The sequence below is a fragment of the Dendrobates tinctorius genome, unplaced genomic scaffold, assembly GCF_039654945.1.
Source record: "Dendrobates tinctorius isolate UK_male_01 unplaced genomic scaffold, ASM3965494v1 ptg000015l, whole genome shotgun sequence".
NCBI lineage: Eukaryota > Metazoa > Chordata > Amphibia > Anura > Dendrobatidae > Dendrobates > Dendrobates tinctorius.
The window spans coordinates 38,717,001-38,736,092 of record NW_027361683.1 but is presented as its reverse complement, the minus strand read 5'-3'; the positions used below and the strand labels follow the sequence as shown (position 1 = coordinate 38,736,092).

At 47.4% G+C, this 19,092-nt stretch overlaps 1 protein-coding gene across 1 annotated transcript; it reads right to left on the bottom strand.

Moving 5' to 3' along the window:
• Positions 1-385: 385 nt before the first annotated feature.
• On the bottom strand, positions 386-3,749 carry HMGN2 (high mobility group nucleosomal binding domain 2). Its single transcript, XM_073563758.1, has 6 exons — positions 3,594-3,749; positions 2,227-2,271; positions 2,020-2,049; positions 1,888-1,941; positions 934-1,029; positions 386-857 (listed from the first exon to the last, which is right to left on the bottom strand). The coding sequence occupies exons 1-6, from the start codon at positions 3,606-3,608 to the stop codon at positions 822-824; spliced, it is 276 nt and encodes a 91-aa protein (XP_073419859.1). The 5' UTR covers positions 3,609-3,749; the 3' UTR covers positions 386-821.
• Positions 3,750-19,092: the final 15,343 nt, after the last annotated feature.

The window sequence follows — 19,092 nt, the reverse complement described above, 5'->3', positions numbered from 1 at the left end:
GAATGCAGAGCTCTGTATAACTACCCATAGTGATTAGCAGCTTTCTGACAATCACTGGTGGGGCATATATATATATATATATATATATATATATATATATATATATATATATATATATATATCTTCCTGGCAGCAGATTTGCTAATCAAGTAATCTCCTGATAAGTCTTTAACTAGTGCAAGCAGCCCAAAAAGCAACATCATATGGGAAGATTTTGCAAGATTAAGAGTAGAAATAATTTCACTTACATTTTGCCATCTCTACTCTTGAACCATCTAGTATTCTATATGGAAAATAAAGTCAAACGCCTCCTGATGGTTGCAAACTAAAAATACTCAAGGTCTTAAAGAAAACTGAACTTACAAAATCAGCAGAGAGTCTGAAATTTATTTTTCATTTTATTTAACAGGCATTGCAAATCAGGCAGGACAAAACATGATAAAAGGCCACTTTGCCAAACCCCTTAGTTCATTTACCTATAAAAACCCCATCAACATTAACCAGGTGGATGCTTCACATTTTAGGAGGATGGACACTTCATGAGGACTTCAATTCATTAGCTGCCCATCTTTAAGATCGGACAGTTTAAACATCAATTTCATGGAGGGAATAAGAGTGAGACTTTAAGCATCTATTAAAAACAAGCAAAGACCAAGCTGCCACTCTACTCTTAAATGAAACCAATCCCATAAAAGCATCATGTGCCAAAATAGCATAAAATAAAGTAAAACAAAGTTCTGCATTGTTAAAAAACTTGATAAAAAATAGTATTTCAAACTGTACAGTCACCAGAAGTACACAGTTATCAAAATTCACACAGCTCACTTGGCATCTCCAGAAGATTCAGCTTTTTGTGCCTGGTAAGAGAAAAAAAAAAATTTGTACTTTGTATGCAATATGGAAACTTTAATAAGCATGTTGCAAACTACAAACCTGATCTGACTTTGCGTCTCCATTTTCTGAAGCATTGCTTGCATCTTTTCCAGAATCTGCCTTTCCTTTTTTGCCTTTGGGAGCTTTGTCAGCCTTCTAAAAGTTCAAAGAATGTCAATGTTAGTATTTTCACCCTCCCATTTCAATTGGAACTGCACATGAACCAATAGTGGTATTGTTTGTAAGCCATTACATTAAACCTGCCAGAGACAGAATCATAGAATGTTGGACCAGGAGGTCCCTTCCAACTCTAACCCCCTTGCTCATTTAACCCTTTTTTTAATCACTTATTCAAATCTGAAAATTGGCCGTTCACCCACTTTGATGCCAAGAACCCATTTGAGGCAGGCTGTAAGGACCTGGGTTTGATGTGGGGGATCGCTATGTAATGTTGGAGTCAGTGGCCCAAAGTCATAAGGCTGTGGGCTTTTTACAGTGGAAAAAAGCCACTGATGCAAATTTATACAAAATATTGCTGCAATTGTGTTTAAGCATAGTGTTAACAATTTCTATAGCACCAGAGTAACATGATTCAGATACTAAGAGGGACAAGAACCCCAGTCAAAAGCTTACAGTGCCATATAAGAACTCAACTCATTTGCAGATACAGATCTTGTTGTTCTGCCCAACAGAAGGTGAAAAGAGAACTAAATTTTTAATTTCAGTTAATCACGTACCCAATCACCTGACTGAGGAAGTAAAATGGGACCCCCCCCCCTCCTTATAGCTCATCATTAGAGCTTGTTAACATGTTGCATTTGTTGGGGAAAAAAAATCCCATATGAGCAGTAAAGTGAATGACATTTCTGAAATCACATGCTTATTTTTCCTTGCAGAATTGAACCTTGTAAAGCCATCAGAAGTCTGCAGCACAACAATTCTCTCAGTTTTTTGCCAAAACCAATACAGCCTGCATATCATAAAATAAGTGCTATATTCAAGAGGAGTACTTGCCTTTGGTGCTGGTGGCTTTTTGGGTTTTGGCTCTGCCTTTGGAGGGGCGGGTTTCTGGAAAGCAAAAACATACTAGTGTAAGGGTGCCTACTGCATGGAAAGTGAATAAACAAGAAAACAAGTCATACTTACAGCAGATAAACGAGCAGATCTTCTCTGTGGCTAAATAGAAATCAAAACTTAATTAGCCATTACATTTTCTTAGGCTGTTGACTAGTAATCCATTGGAGTATGTGGTCAGGATATTTTCTCCACCCCTCCCACCAAAATGAACAAAGTACATAGACATTCATAGACCTGTATACAAGTGCCTACATTTTCAACCACATTACAGCTCACCTCATCTCTTGCTTTACTTTTATCCACTTTGGAGTCTCCATCAGCCTGCAAAATGCAATAACCTAGGTGATTGGTAAAATACTTGCAGATATGTGCCTGATACTCACCTGCACAAGGCAAAGTAGTAATACAGTACAAACGTCACAAAATTAGGCTACTACAGGAATAAACACATTCTCTAAGAAATATAGCATTTTCTCATTTCTCTGACTGCACACAGACCGATAAAGAGGCAGTCACATCCATTTAAAAAAATAATGGATCTGGATCTCTGGTCTATGAAACTTGCAGCATGCTGTATTCTATTCTGCCAGTGCATTGTACCCATCAAGTCAATGGATATAAAGAGCATTTAAATTGTCCTGTTTGTGTTAAAACATTGTGTGAATGCAGATTAGGGATAGTGTATATTTGGATGACAAGCTACTCAGTGACTATGAAAGGATACATAAAATAAGAGCTTTTGTCATTGTCCTGTGCAAAGACGACGTGTACAGGCTGTATGCACCATGGCAGTCTTTGTTTTTATTAGAATCACCTATAAGTGTATTAACAAGTGATTAAACTCAGGAACCATTTGAATTCCATCCCCAAAAAAAAAAAAAAAAAGCACCCCCCCCAGAGTCACCATGTTGCTGTGTGGAGAACGTGGTCTGTGACACCACCACTCATGGCACATGGAGGAGCCAGCATAAGCCCACGCACCCGGGGGGAGGGATCCCCAGAAGACACTTGCACTGCATTGTCTTGCTAACCTTCCTCTTCCCACCAGCGAATGCGGCGGCCATAATTCAGCTTGGCCTGACAGGAAAGGAACTTTTCTACAATTCCTCAGCTGCCTGCGGCAATAACCTCTAAGTTTCTGTCAAGGTCTTTCGCCATGAAGGCACAGCATTGGAATACGGAGCTATAAGCCCAACTGGCGGTGCCCGCATCATCACGTGACTGAGATGCTCTCATAACGTGAGCTGGGGGTGCACGAGTGGAGCCGGCCGTCCCCCACTTTTCTTGCAGGACTCAGTCACCCCACCCTCACCTCTATCGTTACCAGCCGTTGGCGGCTCCTCCCTTCTTTCAGGTTCGCGCCGTTGTTTTGGCGGAAGCCCCGCCCCCTCCGGCACTTCCCGCGCTTTAGTTTAAACAGCTGCTTAATTAATGTTCGGCTGCCGTGCCTAATGCCATTAACTGCACGGTGACCGGTATAGCCCGCCGTGCAGCCAGCAGCCGAACTGTCGCAGTTCTACCTTGCCTACGAGAAGTGCGACTCCAGACGCCGCCATTATGGTAGCGGTGGTTTTCTTCAGCCGTTCCGGGACCGTCGCTACTTTCTCTATGCAATAACAACCCATACGACGCATTATCCTCACCTTTCTTTTGGGCATTGTCAAGGTCTTGCGCGCTCACACAAACACCGAACGTTAGCTGCACAACCGTCACTGCCAACGAATGAAATGAATCCCGGCCCCGCTTTCGGCTTTTATACCCGGTCCTCCGGATTCCGACCGGTCAAATCCGGATTGCGCTCTGCGTTTCACCTGATTGGTCGAGCTTTGACACGTGGGTGGGTCCGTCTGGAAGGGAAATGGGAGGAGACTGAAGCGCGCGGGGCAGGGGGGAGATTTCGCGTGGCCGAGTGAATGAGGGGAAAAAGGCGCGCACTGTGTGCTGCCGCCCTGGTGTAATGGCTGCCACGACCTGGTTTGTTAATTAAGCCTTCAAAGGCGGCTCAAGCTTAATGGAGACTAGAAACAATACACGTGTGATACGCTGTGAGGGAAATGTGCAGCATGGTGCTGAGCCACTCCTAATAAGTGGGCAAGTGTAATGAGAAATGGCGACCGTGAGGTGTTTCCTTGTCTATAATGGCAGCCACCTTCTACTCAGACGGAGGCCAGGCTCCTGTGCCGGCAGCCCAGGCGGGGAGCCGTTAGCTGCCTGATGTGTCACACACACAATGCGGTCGGTTGTCGCTCGCCTGTTTACACAAGCCGGCTTCCCATGTGCACAGAACAATCAGCAGTAGATGATTCGCTGCAAATTGACTGCCCTTGTTCTGTATGCACGGACGATGAGCTGCTGGGAGCCATGACTTTTAACCCCTTCCTCTGCAGCCAGCTTCACTTTCCCCTTCATGTTTGTTTCCTCTTCTTCCAAGAGCCATACCGTTATTTTTCTGGCCCCGCAGCCTTACGCGGGCTTATATTTTTTTTCCTAGAGTGTCATTTGAAATGACCCCATTCATTTTAACATGTTATGTAGTGGGAAGCAGGAATTCCAAGTGCATTGAAAGCGCAACTCCACAGTTTTTGTCTGCCTTGTTCACTATGGGGGTAAAACTGACCTGGCAGCATGATTCTCATGGTCGGTACGATTAAGCAGTTACTGAATATATAGTTTGTTTTAGAATATTTCAGTGGTGAAACAAAAATCAAATTTGTTGAAGAAAAAATATATTTGTCTCCATTTTCTTGAGACCTGTAATGTTTTCATTTTTCGGGATCTGGGGCTTTGTCACGACTTGTTTTTACACCCTTAGCTGATGTTTTAACGGATACCGGTTTTGGGTCCACGTAATGTTTTAATCGCCTCTTAGGGTGGTTTCACATTAGGGTTTCAGGCCGCCCCCTGCTGCGCCTTCGGTAGCTCCGCCTACGGGCGCAAGACGCTGCATGCGACCTGCGTCCCCTATCTTTAGCACTAGGGACGCAGGCCGTGCGCAGGTATGCGTTTGGCGGCGCATGCGTCCTTTTGACGGTGCGCCGAGTGCACCAAGTTGCAACAGGTTGCGTTAGGCGCTGGTCGGCACACCGTCAAAAGGATGCATGCGCCACCAAACATATACCTGCGCACGGCCTGCATCCCCAGTGCTAAAGATAGGGGACGCAGGTCGCATGCAGCGTCATGCGCCCGTAGGCGGAGCTGCCGGAGGAGGCGCGGCAGGGGGCGGGGCTAAGCGGCGGCTGTGCTCCGGCCGACGCTGCAGCCTGAAATGCTAATGTGAAACCACCCTAACTGCATCTTATTTTTTATTAGAAGTGACCTTGCAGGGTCTATATGACAGAAAATACCCTAAACTGACACCATTCTAAAAACTACACCCCTCAAGGTGCTCAAAACCACATCCAAAAAGTTTGTCAACCCTCTGTGACTATGCTGAAGTTGGTTTCGTATTCGGCAATTTTTTTTTCTGTATTTTTACAGGTTTAACAACAAAATATAATCACAATAATAACATATGCAGTGAGGTGCTTTAATGTGAATACACTTAAACAGCTACAAAATTCTAAAACTGGCACAACATGGGCATCAAAGTGGGCACCGAAGGGCGATAATGAAAGGGTTAAATGACATTGGGCCACTGATCTCGAACTGCAGACATATAAAACGGAGCCCCATATCAAAACCAGGTCTCTCCAGTCTGGCACAAATGAGTTCTGGGCATCAGAATTGGCATCAAGGTGGGCGAAAAGCAGATTTTCAGAGTCTGAAGTTAGTTTCTTATTCGTCAGTTTCTTATTCTGCATTTTTTTTTTTATAGGTTTCACAGCAAAAAATAAGCATCACAATAATAACATACAATGCAGCGAGATGCCCTGATGTGAATACACTTAAAATCAGCTACACAAGCTATAAAACTGACACAAAAATGGGCATCAAAGTGGGTACCAAAGAGCGTTAATGAAAGGGTTAAATGATTTTGGACCACTGATATCACACTGCAGACATATAGAGCAGGGAGAAACACATAAAAAAACAGGTCTCTTCAGCCTAGCCCAAATGGTTTGTGGGCATCAGAACTGGCATCAAAGTGGGAAGGGAAGAAGCGTCATGTTTGAAGTTCAGATTTTGCTGCACTGGTTTGAGGGTGCCATGTCACATGGGCAGAGTCCCTGAGGTAGCAGAATCCCCTCATAAGAAACCCAATGTTACAAACTATACATCTCAATGAATTAATCTAAGGGTGTAGAGATCATATTGATACCACAGGTGGGTCTCAGAATTGTATACCATTGGGCGGCGAAGAAAAAATTGATAACAATATCATGTTCCAATGGGTGCAACTGCGCAGGCGCTGGAACCATTTTCGTAGTCCAGCTTTGTTTTGATTTGAGCTATGATTTCATAAGAAGAATATGGACTTATCGTACGTCCTGGTCACATGCTGGTTACATTTTCGAGATCTCTGGACCGGACTTAACCATTCCAGGATATCTATCTGTTCTATCACCACAGGGGAGAAACCTAGAATGGCTAGTAAGAATCAGATAGCAAAGATTTGTTTATTCTCAACACGTAGCAGGGGCTCGGCCGGATCCGATGGCGCCAAAACTGCCTTCGTAGGACCGTCTATTAAGGAGTTATGACCCATCTTAGGTTTTAAAGTTTTTAGCTGCTAGAGGCAATCCGATGGTATTCACAGGTGCTTCTCACAAAGTAAGAATATCATCAAAAAGTTAATTTCAGTTCAATACAAAAAGTGAAACGAGTCATTACATTACTATTTCAAGTGTTTTTCTTTTAATGTTGATGATTATGATTTGGGGAAGACTGCTGACTTGACAGATGTCCAGAAGTCAGTCACTGACCCACTCAACAAGGAAAGTGAACTTTACATTTAATTTGGAAATCAAGGTCCCAGAGTCTGGAGAAAGAGTGGAGAGGCACACAATCCAAGCTGCTTAAGGTCTACTGTGAAGTTTCACAGTGCTGGTGTAGGTCCACTGTGTTTTATCAAGACCAAAGTCAGTGCAGCCGTCTACCAGGAAATTTTAGAGAACTTCATGCTTCCCTCTGCCGACAAACTTTTTGGAGATGGAAGTTTCATTCTCCAGCAGGACTTGGCACCTGTCCACACTGCCAAATGTACCAATACGGTTTAAAAACAACAGTATCACTGTGCTTGATTGGCCAGCAAACTCGCCTGATCTTAACCCCATAGAGAATCTATGGAGTATTGTCAAGAGGAAGATGAGCAACACCAGGCCCAACAATGCAGATGACCTGAAGGCTGCTATCTATGCAACCTGGGCTTCCATAACACCTTAGCTACAGGCTGATCGCCTCCATGCCACGCTGCATTGATGCAGTAAATGATTCAAATGGAGCCCCGACCAACACCCCACCTCTGCTTTCTGTCTCATGTGCTGCAATATATTCTAATGGTACAACTCCCCACCTCTGCTTGCTGTCTCATGTGCTGCAATATATTCTAATGGTACAACTCCCCACCTCTGCTTGCTGTCTCATATGCTGCAATATATTCTAATGGTGCACCTCCTCACCTCGTCTTGCTGTCTGTCATCTGCTGCTTTACCATGTTGCAGCATATTTTAATGTGCCTGCTAAATCTTTAGTATAATTCATTTGTTGCATTGTATTTAATACTACTTTATATTCATGACTGGGATCACTCTAGATGTTGTTATCTGGTGGAAGGTGCTATAGCATATAGATGCAGCCAGGTCTAGTGTCGTTGAACATCTAACCACCCCCTGGTGTGCTGGCTCCAGCTGCCAAATTATCCCAAACCAGATCCCACAATCCCTTTCTCCTGACCCTGTAGTGTGGCCTGTTATGAATGGGTCACCGAGGAGGAAAACTAAACAAGCTAAGTCACAGAAAACCAGAGAGGTTGGTAACTATGCAGACTGCAGACCCCCTGATCTTAACCACACAACTAGCAGCAGCCGTGGAGCGTTCCTACAATGAATCTAGACGCCTCGTCACAGCCAGGGGACTAAATAAGCCTAAAGCAAGAAAAGGGGAAAACTAACTGCCCCAGAGCAGACCCCAAGGGAATAGACAGCCCCCACACATGTATTGACGGTGAAATAAGATGAAAACACAAACACAGGCAGGAAAATAAGGGGTGCACGCAGTGTGGGGTGCTTGCACGCGCATCCCCTCAGCAAAGCATCCCATTAGCTAACCATCCAGAAGAAGCAGTTATTCCATGACATCCCATTAGCTAAGCATTCAGAAGCAGTTAGTCCGTGGAAGTTAGGGCAGGAGTCAGGTAACCAAACTTTGCACTCCTTTTATCCATGTGCCTTATTTCTATCCTTTTGAGTTCTATTGCCTTTCACATTCACCGCTCCATCCCCCCTCCATCACGACTCATACACATCAGCCCCTCTATACTTCCCTCTCCCATGTGCAGCTCCCATGCACTTCTCACCTTCCTGAAAAACCTCAGCCCAAACACATCGCACAAAAAAACTTCTTACAATTCCAATAACTACTTGCTCTTTATCTTCCTACTGATTTCAGGGGACATCTCCCCCAACCCTGGTTCAACATCCCTCAACCCCTACCCTACCTCACATCGAAACCTTACTAACCCTATTAATATTATTTGCACTCCTTTTAATTGTGCCCTCTGGAATCCACGGTCTGTATGTAACAAGCTTCTTTTCCTGCATAATTACTTTCTGAACAACTCTCTTAATCTGTTGGCCCTCACTGAAACCTTGATTCAGGATTCTGACACTGTCTCCCCTGCTGCTATCTCCCATGGTGGCTTACAATTCTCCCATTCCCTGAGACCCACTAACAGACTTGGTGGTGGAGTCGGCATACTCCTGTCCCCACAATGCACTTTTCAGGTCATCCCCCCCTGTTCCATCACTCTCATTCCCTTCTTTTGAGGTCCACACCATCAGGCTCTACCATCTCCTCTCCCTCAGAGTAGCGGTCATATACCGGCCCCCAGTCTCACCCACCCACTTCCTTGACCACTTCTCAGTCTGGCTGCCGCAATTCATGTCCTCAGAACGCCCAACCCTTATCCTGGGAGACTTCAACATTCCCATTAACAGCCCCACTTCCACATCTGCATCCCAGCTTCTATCACTAACCACTTCTCTCAGCCTCTCACAGCTCTCAACCTCTGAGACACACAAAAATGGTAACACACTTGACCTGGTCTTTGTCCAGCTCTGTTCAATCTCCTACCTACATAACTCACCGCTTCCCCTCTCTGACCACAACATTCTCTCCTTCACGCTAACAAAACCTCGCCCACCCCAGCTCACTCCTACCTACCACACATTCAGAAATCTACAAGCCATTAACCCTCATACACTTGAGACTCCCTACACTCATCATTGTCCCTAATCTCCTTTTTCCTGTCCTGATCTGGCTGTACATCACTACAACAACACGCTCAGAAGCACCCTTGACCAAGTAGCTCCCCTCACCTGCAAAACTTCCAAGCACAGAGTAAAACAGCCCTGGCTCACATCGCAAACTCGACTTCTCCAGCGATGCTCTAGGAGTGCTGAACGCTTATGGAGGAAAACTCGCACACCAGAAGACTTCATCCACTTCAAATTTATTTTAAGAACCTATAATTCTGCCCTTCACCTTGCCAAACAGACCTTCTTCACCACCCTGATCTTCTCACTATCCAACAACCCCAAGAAACTTTGGCACCTTTCACTCAGGCCGAAAGCACAAGCCTCTGTCACAGACATTTGTGCTGATGACCTGGCCTCCCACTTTATAGAGAAAATAGATAATATCCATCAGGAAATCTGCTCCCAACCACCAAGTGCAGTGACTCCCATCCCTCCCTGCATTTCGCCTGGCTCACTCCACATTTGATCCCATCACAGAAGATGAAGTCTCCAGGCTCCTCTTTTCTTCTTGTCCGACTACATGCACTACTGACCCTACTCCCTCACATCTCCTCCAGTCTCTCTCCAGTCGTCACAACTCACCTAACTGCAATCTTTAATATCTCCCTCTCCTTGGGCATTTTCCCCTCCTCCTTCAAACACTCTATCATTTCTCCATTATTAAAGAAACCTGCTCTCGACCCATCCTGCACAAACAACTACAGCCCAGTCTCCAATCTCCCCTTCATCTCTAAACTCTTGGAGCATCTGGTTTACTCCTGCCTTACCCATTACCTCTCCACTCACTCCCTCCTGGACCCATCACAGTCCGGTTTCTGCCCCCTACATTTGACAGAAACTGCACTCGTCAAAGTGACCAACAACCTTTTGACAGCAAAATGTAACGGTGACCAATCTCTTCTCATTCTCCTCGACCTTTCTGAAGCTTTCAACGCTGTTGACCACCATCTCTTACTGTCTAGGCTCCAGTCACTAGGCATTAAGGACACTGCTTTCTCCTGGTTCTCTTCCTATCTTTCTGACTGCTCCTTCAGCGTCTTATTCACTGGCTCCACTTCATCTCCTCTTCCTCTCGCTGTCGGGGTACCTCAGGGCTCAGTCCATGGCCCCCTTCTCGTCTCTCTACACGGCCCCAATTGGACAGACCATCAGCAGATTTTGCTTTCAGTACCATCTTTATGCTGATGACACACAACTATACATGTCATCCCCTGACCTTACCCCCGCTGTACTACAGAACGCCAGTGACTGTCCGCAGTCTCCAACATCATGTCTGATCTCTATCTGAAACTCAACCTTTCCAAAACTGAACTTCTACTCCCGCCTTCTACCAACCTCCCTAAATCTGACATTTGCCTCTCCGTGGGTGGCACCATTGCTAGGGCTGGCGGAACGTACCAAATAATGAAATAGGTGCTTTCGCAGCCCGGGGTCCATCGTGCAGGGGTGGTAAACTGCTGCTTAGTAATGGCGGAAGTATAAAGCGGTATACAAAAGGTCACACGTGGGTTAACGTCACCCAGTGTGAACAGGGTGAACTCTGTTACCTCACAGAGCCGCACTACCACAGAACATAAATGCCGGGGTCTGTTTAGCTCACAGAGCTCGGCAACGGAGCGCACAGAATGTGGTCACAGAACTCTGCCCCAAGGCCCAAGGGTCAGAGTCCCTCTAGACCTTCTGAGCTCGCGGCGTCGCACCTGCGGACTCCACTATAGACGTTGACTATGGTGGAGTGTCGAGCACGTGCACCGTGGCGTGCAGAGCCACCAGTGGACACTGATGCCAGTGTCAGACTCTGCCTTTACCTACACCTAAGCCTGGGCACTTAACAGGCTAGGCTGCACAACACATGCGTACCAAGGGTAGGGGTTTCTTAATGAGTGATTCACCAGAGACATTCATACATGCATACAACACTCACTCCTCATAGTCTGGTAATGCAGTCTATACTAGCACATGGCCGAGCGGCCATGCGAACCTTTTATAGCAGCGTCCTTCCAGGACCTTCCTGATGGTCCAATCCGAGCTGGAGAAGGACCTGAGCATGTGACCTCCGATCTCCAATGAGAGATCGTCCCACGGGCATGCTCAGTGGACCAAAAGGAGGACTTAGTCCCTGGAGTAGCTCGCTGCTGACCAGCATGCGTTGCTATAGCTGGACCAGAGGTGGCAGCAGCAACCAAACCCACAGAGCTGGTCTGGGCAGAGTGCCAGGACCGACGAGTCTGCTGAGCAGCCTCTGCGGCTAAAGAGGAATGGGAGACCACCGGAAGCAAGGCTCGGGATTCCCGCTGTGCAGTGACAGGAACCCGATGCCTAACATTACCCCCCTCCTCTCTGAGCCTCGCTACGCTCAAATGCAATGAGAAGTGGAGCACGGGTGTTCTCCACTGGCTCCCTGGTCCAAGCCTCTGGACCATGACCCTTCCAGTCCACCAAATAAAACTTTTTACCACGCACCACCCTGCATCCCATGATGGCATTAACCTCAAACTTTTCCGAGGACAGGTCTGATGTCCCGGCAGATGACTCGGAGAACCGGGACATGAGGACAGGTTTAAGGAGGGACACGTGAAAGGTGTCAGAGATAGCCAAATGTGATGGATGGGCCAGACGGCAGATCACAGGGTTGATCTGCTCAAGGACCTTGAAGGGACCAATGTAGCGAGGTGCAAATTTTGTGGACTCGATCCGCAGCCTGATGTTACGGGTGGAGAGCCACACCAAGTCGCCAGGAGCAAAGGTCGGAGCGGGGCGCCGGTGTGTGTCGTGGGGGCCCTCATTCTCTCCTTGGAGGCCCGGATAGCATCCTGAGTGCGATCTCAAATGTCACGTGCTTCCACCACCCAGTCTGCCACCCTGAAATCGGTGGACGACACGAGCATGGGCACAAGGACGCGTGGATGCTGGTTGTAATTCAGGAGGAATGGAGTCTGGCCGGTGGAGTCAGCCACAGCGTTGTTCAAAGCAAACTCCGCCCACGGCAGCAAGGATGCCCAGTCATCCTGCCTGGCCGAGACAAAATGTCGTAGATATGTGACCAGGGTCTGGTTGGCTCTCTCTACCAATCCGTTTGTCTCGGGAAGATAGGCTGAGGAGAGATTTAGCTCAATGCTGAGCAGGTTACAGAGCTCTCTCCAGAACCGAGACGCAAACTGGGGACCCCGGTCGCTGACAATCTTGTCCGGCATGCCATGCAGGCAGAAAACGTGCTTAATAAACAATCCTGCCAGGCTCCGTGCAGAAGGTAACCGGGAGAGAGGTACCAGGTGCACCATCTTGGAGAAATGGTCGGTGACAACCCAAATGACCGTGCTGCCACTGGACTTGGGCAGCCCCACCACAAAGTCCATACCGACCATCTCCCAGGGCCTGTCCGCTACCGGCAGGGGATAAAGTAGCCCAGCGGGCCGCTGCCGAGCGGACCTATTCTGGGCGCAAGAGACGCACGCCTGAATATAGTCCCTGATGTCACGAACCATATGCGGCCACCAGTACGTCCTCGCCAGAAGCTCAGAGGTCCGTTTTGTCCCAAAATGTCCACCCACCCTGGATGAATGAGCCCAAGAGAGGACCTCCGGTCACAGATGGGCAGGGACAAATGTCTTGCCCAGAGGTACTGACTCAAGGGCGACCGGAGCCACAGTCCTCAGGCTATCGGATGGGACGATCAGCCGAGGCTCCTCCTCCGAAGACACCACGGGACGGGAGAGAGCATCAGCCTGGACGTTCTCCCCGGAGAGAAAATGGAGGGTGAAGTGGAACCGCGAGAAGAACAAGGACCATCTGGCCTGGCGAGAATTTAGCCGCTGGGCTGTTTGCAAATACACCAAGTTCTTGTGGTCGGTGAACACCTGGAAAGGGTGGCAAGCCCCCTCCAGGAGGTGTCTCCACTCCGAGAAGGCCAACTTCATCGCTAGCAACTCCCTGTCCCCGATAGAATAATTCCTCTCTGCCGGTGTGAAGGTCTTGGAGAAAAAGAAGCATGGGTGCTTCCGACCTTGCGTGTCCTGAAACAGGACCGCTCCAGCACTGACAGAAGAGGCATCCACTTCCAGAATGAAGGGTTTACATCGGGGCGATGTAGAATGGGAGCGCTAGCGAAATGGGACTTAATGGAGGAGAAGGCCTTGGAGACAGGTTCCGACCACAACTTGGAATTTGCACCCTTCTTGGTGAGGGCCACCAAGGGGGCTACCAATGTCAAGAAGTGGCGGATCAATTGGCGGTAATACTTTATGAACCCCATAAAGCGCTGCACCGCTTTGAGAGAATGGGGCTCCTGCCAATCAATCACCGCCTGTAGCTTGGCAGGATCCATGGCCAAACCCTGGGCGGAGATGATATAGCGCAGGAAAGGCAAAGACTCCTGCTCAAACACACACTTCTCCAACTTGGCGTAGAGGGAGTTTGCCTGTAGGAGGTCGAAAACTTTGCATACATCTCTCCAGTGAGAGTCAATATCTGGAGAGTAGATTAGGATATCATCCAGATAGACTACCACTGAGGTAGTGAGCATACCCCGGAAGATGTAATTTAAAAAGTCTTGGAAGACAGCTGGAGCATTACAGAGCCTGAAGGGCATCACCAGGTATTCATAGTGCCCATTCCTGGTGTTAAAAGCTGTCTTCCATTCGTCCCCCTCACGGATGCGAATCAGGTTGTAAGCCCCCCACAGATCAAGCTTAGTAAACACTCTCGCTCCCCGTAGCCTATCAAACAGTTCCGATATCAGGGGCAGAGGATACTTATTCTTAATGGTGATGGCGTTAAGACCCCTGTAATTGATGCAGAGACGTAATTCTACATTCTTCTTCTGGACGAAGAAAAATCCCGCCCCCGCTGGTGACACTGACTTCCTAATGAATCTTCTTGCCAGATTCTCCCTGATATACTGAGACATGGCCCTTGTCTCCGGAAGAGATACGGGATAGACTCGACCCCGGGGAGGCTCAGCACCAGGCAAGAGGTCAATAGGACAGTCGTAGGGGCGGTGAGGCGTAAGAGTCTCCGCCACCTTCTTGGAGAATATGTCTGCATACTATCGATAGCATTTGGGGAGAGAGGAAAGATCTGCGGGGACTTCAGTGGAGGCAACTTGAACGCACTCCCTCTGACATCTACCCTCACAGGATTTACTCCACCCGAGAATTCTCCCTGAGGACCACTCTATCTTGGGAGAGTGATGACGCAACCAGGGGACCCCTAAGAGGACCTGGTTGATACCCTCGGGCATGACAAGGAGAGATAGCGCCTCCTGATGGGAAGGACATGAAAACACATGGAGAAAAAAGTATATGCACACAAATAGGGATCACCACAAAAATCAGATAATCAAAAAATATTAATTTTATTTATGGACGCAACAAACAAACACTTTGTTTAAAAACAATTAAAAAGTCTGAACAGACAGACACTGATGACAAAACAGAGACAATGGGTCATATTGATAAATAGTTAAATACTATGGGTCCCAAGACCAACCATTCAGTGTAATGCCAGGTATCTGCTAGTTATCATAACCTAGGGTCTATCATGACAATCATGACCTTGAATCAAAGAGTTAACATACCATATTATCAAAAACTACTATGGTTACATAGAAATTCTACATATGCCATAAATAGAAAACTGAATACTCATCATGTTGCCAACACAAAATAATATATTAGCAAGCCCCTTTCCCTAGCATGATATCACCTGGTTTCTGAGGATAAACAAGCCACCGGGTAGGTTACATGGGACCCCCAAACCCACGCGTCTCGACACAGTAATGTGTCTTTCTCAAGGTCAGAGGGTTTGGGGGTCCCATGTAACCTACCTATTTTGTGTTGGCAACATGATGAGTATTCAGTTTTCTATTTATGGCATATGTAGAATTTCTATGTAACCATAGTAGTTTTTGATAATATGGTATGTATGGTAGTAAAACCAGAGGAATTGGGTGCCGGTGGGCGAAGGCAGATGACATGAAATTGCCCTCCGCCCCGGAATCCACGCAAACCTCCACCGTCAGAGTGGAAGAGCCAAACTCAAGCGTCCCCTCAAAGGACAGCTTGGAGGAAAACGTTGCAGTATCTAGTAGGCCTCCTCCAATAGCCACTAGACGCGAGCGTTTTCCTGGCTGTTGTGGGCACCTGTTGGCAGGGTGACCAGACTGCTGGCAAATGTGACAGACCACCGGTGCTCGCGCGGACCAGGACCTGGGTCCTGCGCAAGAATTCCCCATGGCCTCTTGGAGCTCGGACGCCCGATTGGGAGGTTCCGGAGGTTTAGTAAAACTAGGTGCCAACCTAAACCTCTGCCTACACTGGGACCGCTCCAACCTTCGCTCCGAAAAACGAAGGTCTATGCGGGTGGAGATGGTGATGAGCTCCTCCAGTGTGGCGGGAATCTTCCTGATGGCCAGGGCGTCCTTTACATGGCCAGCCAGACCTTTCCAGAACACCAGAATGAGGGTCTTATCTGACCACTCCAGTTCTAAAGCCAGCGTCCGGAACTGGATGGCATAATGGCTGACCAGAGACGAGCCCTGCGATAACGCCAGCAGCTGGAGCGCGGTATCATGGGTGACTCGCGGTCCCAAAAAGACCTGCTTCAGTGCCCAAGAACCGCGAGGCACTCTGCACCACATGATCACCACGCTCTCACAGCGGTGTGGCCCACTCCAGAGCCCTGCCCGACAAAAGAGAAATAACAAATCCTACTTTAGCCAGCTCGGAGGGGAATCGTGCAGCCAGCAGCTCCAGCTGTATGGTACACTGGCTCATGAAACCCCTACAAGAAGCACTATCACCAGAGAACTTCTCGGGCAATGGGAGACGGGACAAAGTCGGGGCAGGGATGGCAGGGAACACACGGGAGACAGCCTCTGTGGCTGCCTGAACAGCGACTATGGTAACATTCACAGCTGAGGCTGAGGGCTCAAGAGCCGCCAGCCTGCCCTCCAGCTGCTGGATGTACCGTTGCAGTCGCTGTTCGTCCGCCATACTAGCCAGACCCTGGCGCTAGTATAATGTTAGGGCTTGCGGAACGCACCAAATAATAGGTGCGTTCACAGCCCGGGGTCCACCGTGCAGGGGTGGTAAACTGCTGCTTAGTAATGGCGGAAGTATAAAGCATTATACAAAAGGTCACACATGGGTTAACGTCACCCAGTGTGAACAGGGTGAACTCTGTTACCTCACAGAGCCGCACTACCACAGAACATAAATGCCGGGGTCTGTTTAGCTCACAGATCTCGGCAACGGAGCGCACAGAATGCGGTCACAGAACTCTGCCCCAAGGACACGGGGTCAGAGTACCTCTAGACCTTCTGAGCGTGCGGCGTCGCACCTGCGGACGCCACTATAGATGCTGACTATGGTGGAGTGTCGCGCACATGCACCGTGGTGTGCAGAGCCTCCAGTGGACACTGATGCCAGTCTCAGACTCTCCCTCTACCTGCACCTAAGCCTGGGCGCTTAACAGGCTAGGCTGCACAACACATGGGTAGGGGTAGGGGTTTCTTAATGAGTCATTCTTAATGAGTCATTTATGAGTCATTTATGAGTCATTCTTAATGATTCTTAATGAGTCATTTCTTAATGAGTCATTCACCAGAGACATTCATACATGCATACAACACTCCTCATAGTCTGGTAATGCAGTCTATACTAGCGCATGGCCGAGCGGACGCATTCGCTCTTCACCAGTTGTTACACTGGCTGCCCATTCATTATAGGATCCAATTCAAAGTACTTGTTCTCACCCACAAAGCTCTCCATGGTGCGGCACCCCATTACATCTCCTCCCTCATTTCTGTCTATCTACCTAACTGACCACTGCACTCTGCAAACGACTTTCAACTAACCTCTGCACTAATCCATACCTCCCACTTCCGACTCCAAGACTTCTCCCGCGCTGCACCAATCCTCTGGAAGAAATTAGGACCAGCCACAACTTGCACAGTTTTAGGTGCTCCCTCAAAACACATTTGTTGAGAGCAGCCTATCGCGTTCCCTAATCAGTCATTTTATGTATACAGTTGTGGCCAAAAGTATTGACACCCCTGCAATTCTGTCAGATAATACTCAGTTTCTTCCTGAAAATGACAGCAAACACAAATTCTTTGGTATTATTATCTTCATTTAATTTGTCTTAAATGAAAAAACACAAAAAGAATTGTCCTAAAGCCAAATTGGATATAATTCCACACCAAACATAAAAAAGGAGGGTGGACAAAAGTATTGGCACTGTTCGAAAAATCATGTGATGCTTCTCTAATTTGTGTAATTAACAGCACCTGTAACTTACCTGTGGCACCTAACAGGTGTTGGCAATAACTAAATCACACTTGCAGCCAGTTGACATGGATTAAAGTCGACTCAACCTATGTCCTGTGTCCATGTGTGTACCACACTGAGCATGGAGAAAAGAAAAAAGACCAAAGAACTGTCTGAGGACTTGAGAAACCAAATTGTGAGGAAGCATGAGCAATCTCAAGGCTACAAGTCCATCTCCAAAGACCTGAATGTTCCTGTGTCTACCGTGCGCAGTGTCATCAAGAAGTTTAAAGCCCATGGCACTGTGGCTAACCTCCCTAGATGTGGACGGAAAAGAAAAATTGACAAGAGATTTCAACGCAAGATTGTGCAGATGTTGGATAAAGAACCTCGACTAACATCCAAACAAGTTCAAGCTGCCCTGCAGTTCGAGGGTACAACAATGTCAACCCGTACTATCCATCGGCGTCTGAATGAAAAGGGACTGTATGGTAGGAGACCCAGGAAGACCTCACTTCTTACCCCGAGACATAAAAAAGCCAGGCTGGAGTTTGTCAAAACTTACCTGAAAAAGCCTAAAACGTTTTGGAAGAATGTTCTCTGGTCAGATGAGACAAAAGTAGAGCTTTTTGGGCAAAGGCATCAACATAGAGTTTACAGGAGAAAAAAAGAGGCATTCAAAGAAAAAAAACACGGTCCCTACAGTCAAACATGGCGGAGGTTCCCTTATGTTTTGGGGTTGCTTTGCTGCCTCTGGCACTGGACTGCTTGACCGTGTGCATGGCATTATGAAGTCTGAAGACTACCAACAAATTTTGCAGCCTAATGTAGGGCCCAGTGTGAGAAAGCTGGGTCTCCCTCAGAGGTCATGGGTCTTCCAGCAGGACAATGACCCAAAACACACTTCAAAAAGCACTAGAAAATGGTTTGAGAGAAAGCACTGGAGACTTCTAAGGTGGCCAGCAATGAGTCCAGACCTCAATCCCATAGAACACCTGTGGAGAGATCTAAAAATGGCAGTTTGGAGAAGGCACCTTTCTAATATCAGGGACCTGGAGCAGTTTGCCAAAGAAGAATGGTCTAAAATTCCAGCAGAGCATTGTAAGAAACTCATTGATGGTTACCGGAAGCGGTTGGTCGCATTTATTTTGGCTAAAGGTTGTGCAACCACGTATCATTCCATGATTAAGCCCTTTCAGGGTGAAACGCATAGGAAATTGCTCCCCTCCATACGCCTCTTTATGTCGTTTTTACCTGATGGTATGAAGATTTTATATTCTCAATAAAGCAATTATTATTTTATCTCTTGGAGACGCTGGAAAAATCCTTTATGTTGTGCATGCACTATACACCCGGGTCAGGGTGTTTCCGTGCGTCGGAGGTGTGATCAGGAGTGAAGAGGGGTGAGCTGAATACTTCTTGTTTGTGTACGTATTAGACTGAGGGTGCCAATACTTTTG

What these genes read in the sequence shown, in the direction of transcription:
- HMGN2 (XM_073563758.1), bottom strand. An exon ending in AAAAGCCACCAGCACCAAAG is followed by an intron (nt 1,030 to 1,887) that starts GCAAGTACTCCT and finishes TTGAACTTTTAG; the next exon opens with AAGGCTGACAAAGCTCCCAA. An exon ending in GAGACGCAAAGTCAGATCAG is followed by an intron (nt 858 to 933) that starts GTTTGTAGTTTG and finishes TTCTCTTACCAG; the next exon opens with GCACAAAAAGCTGAATCTTC.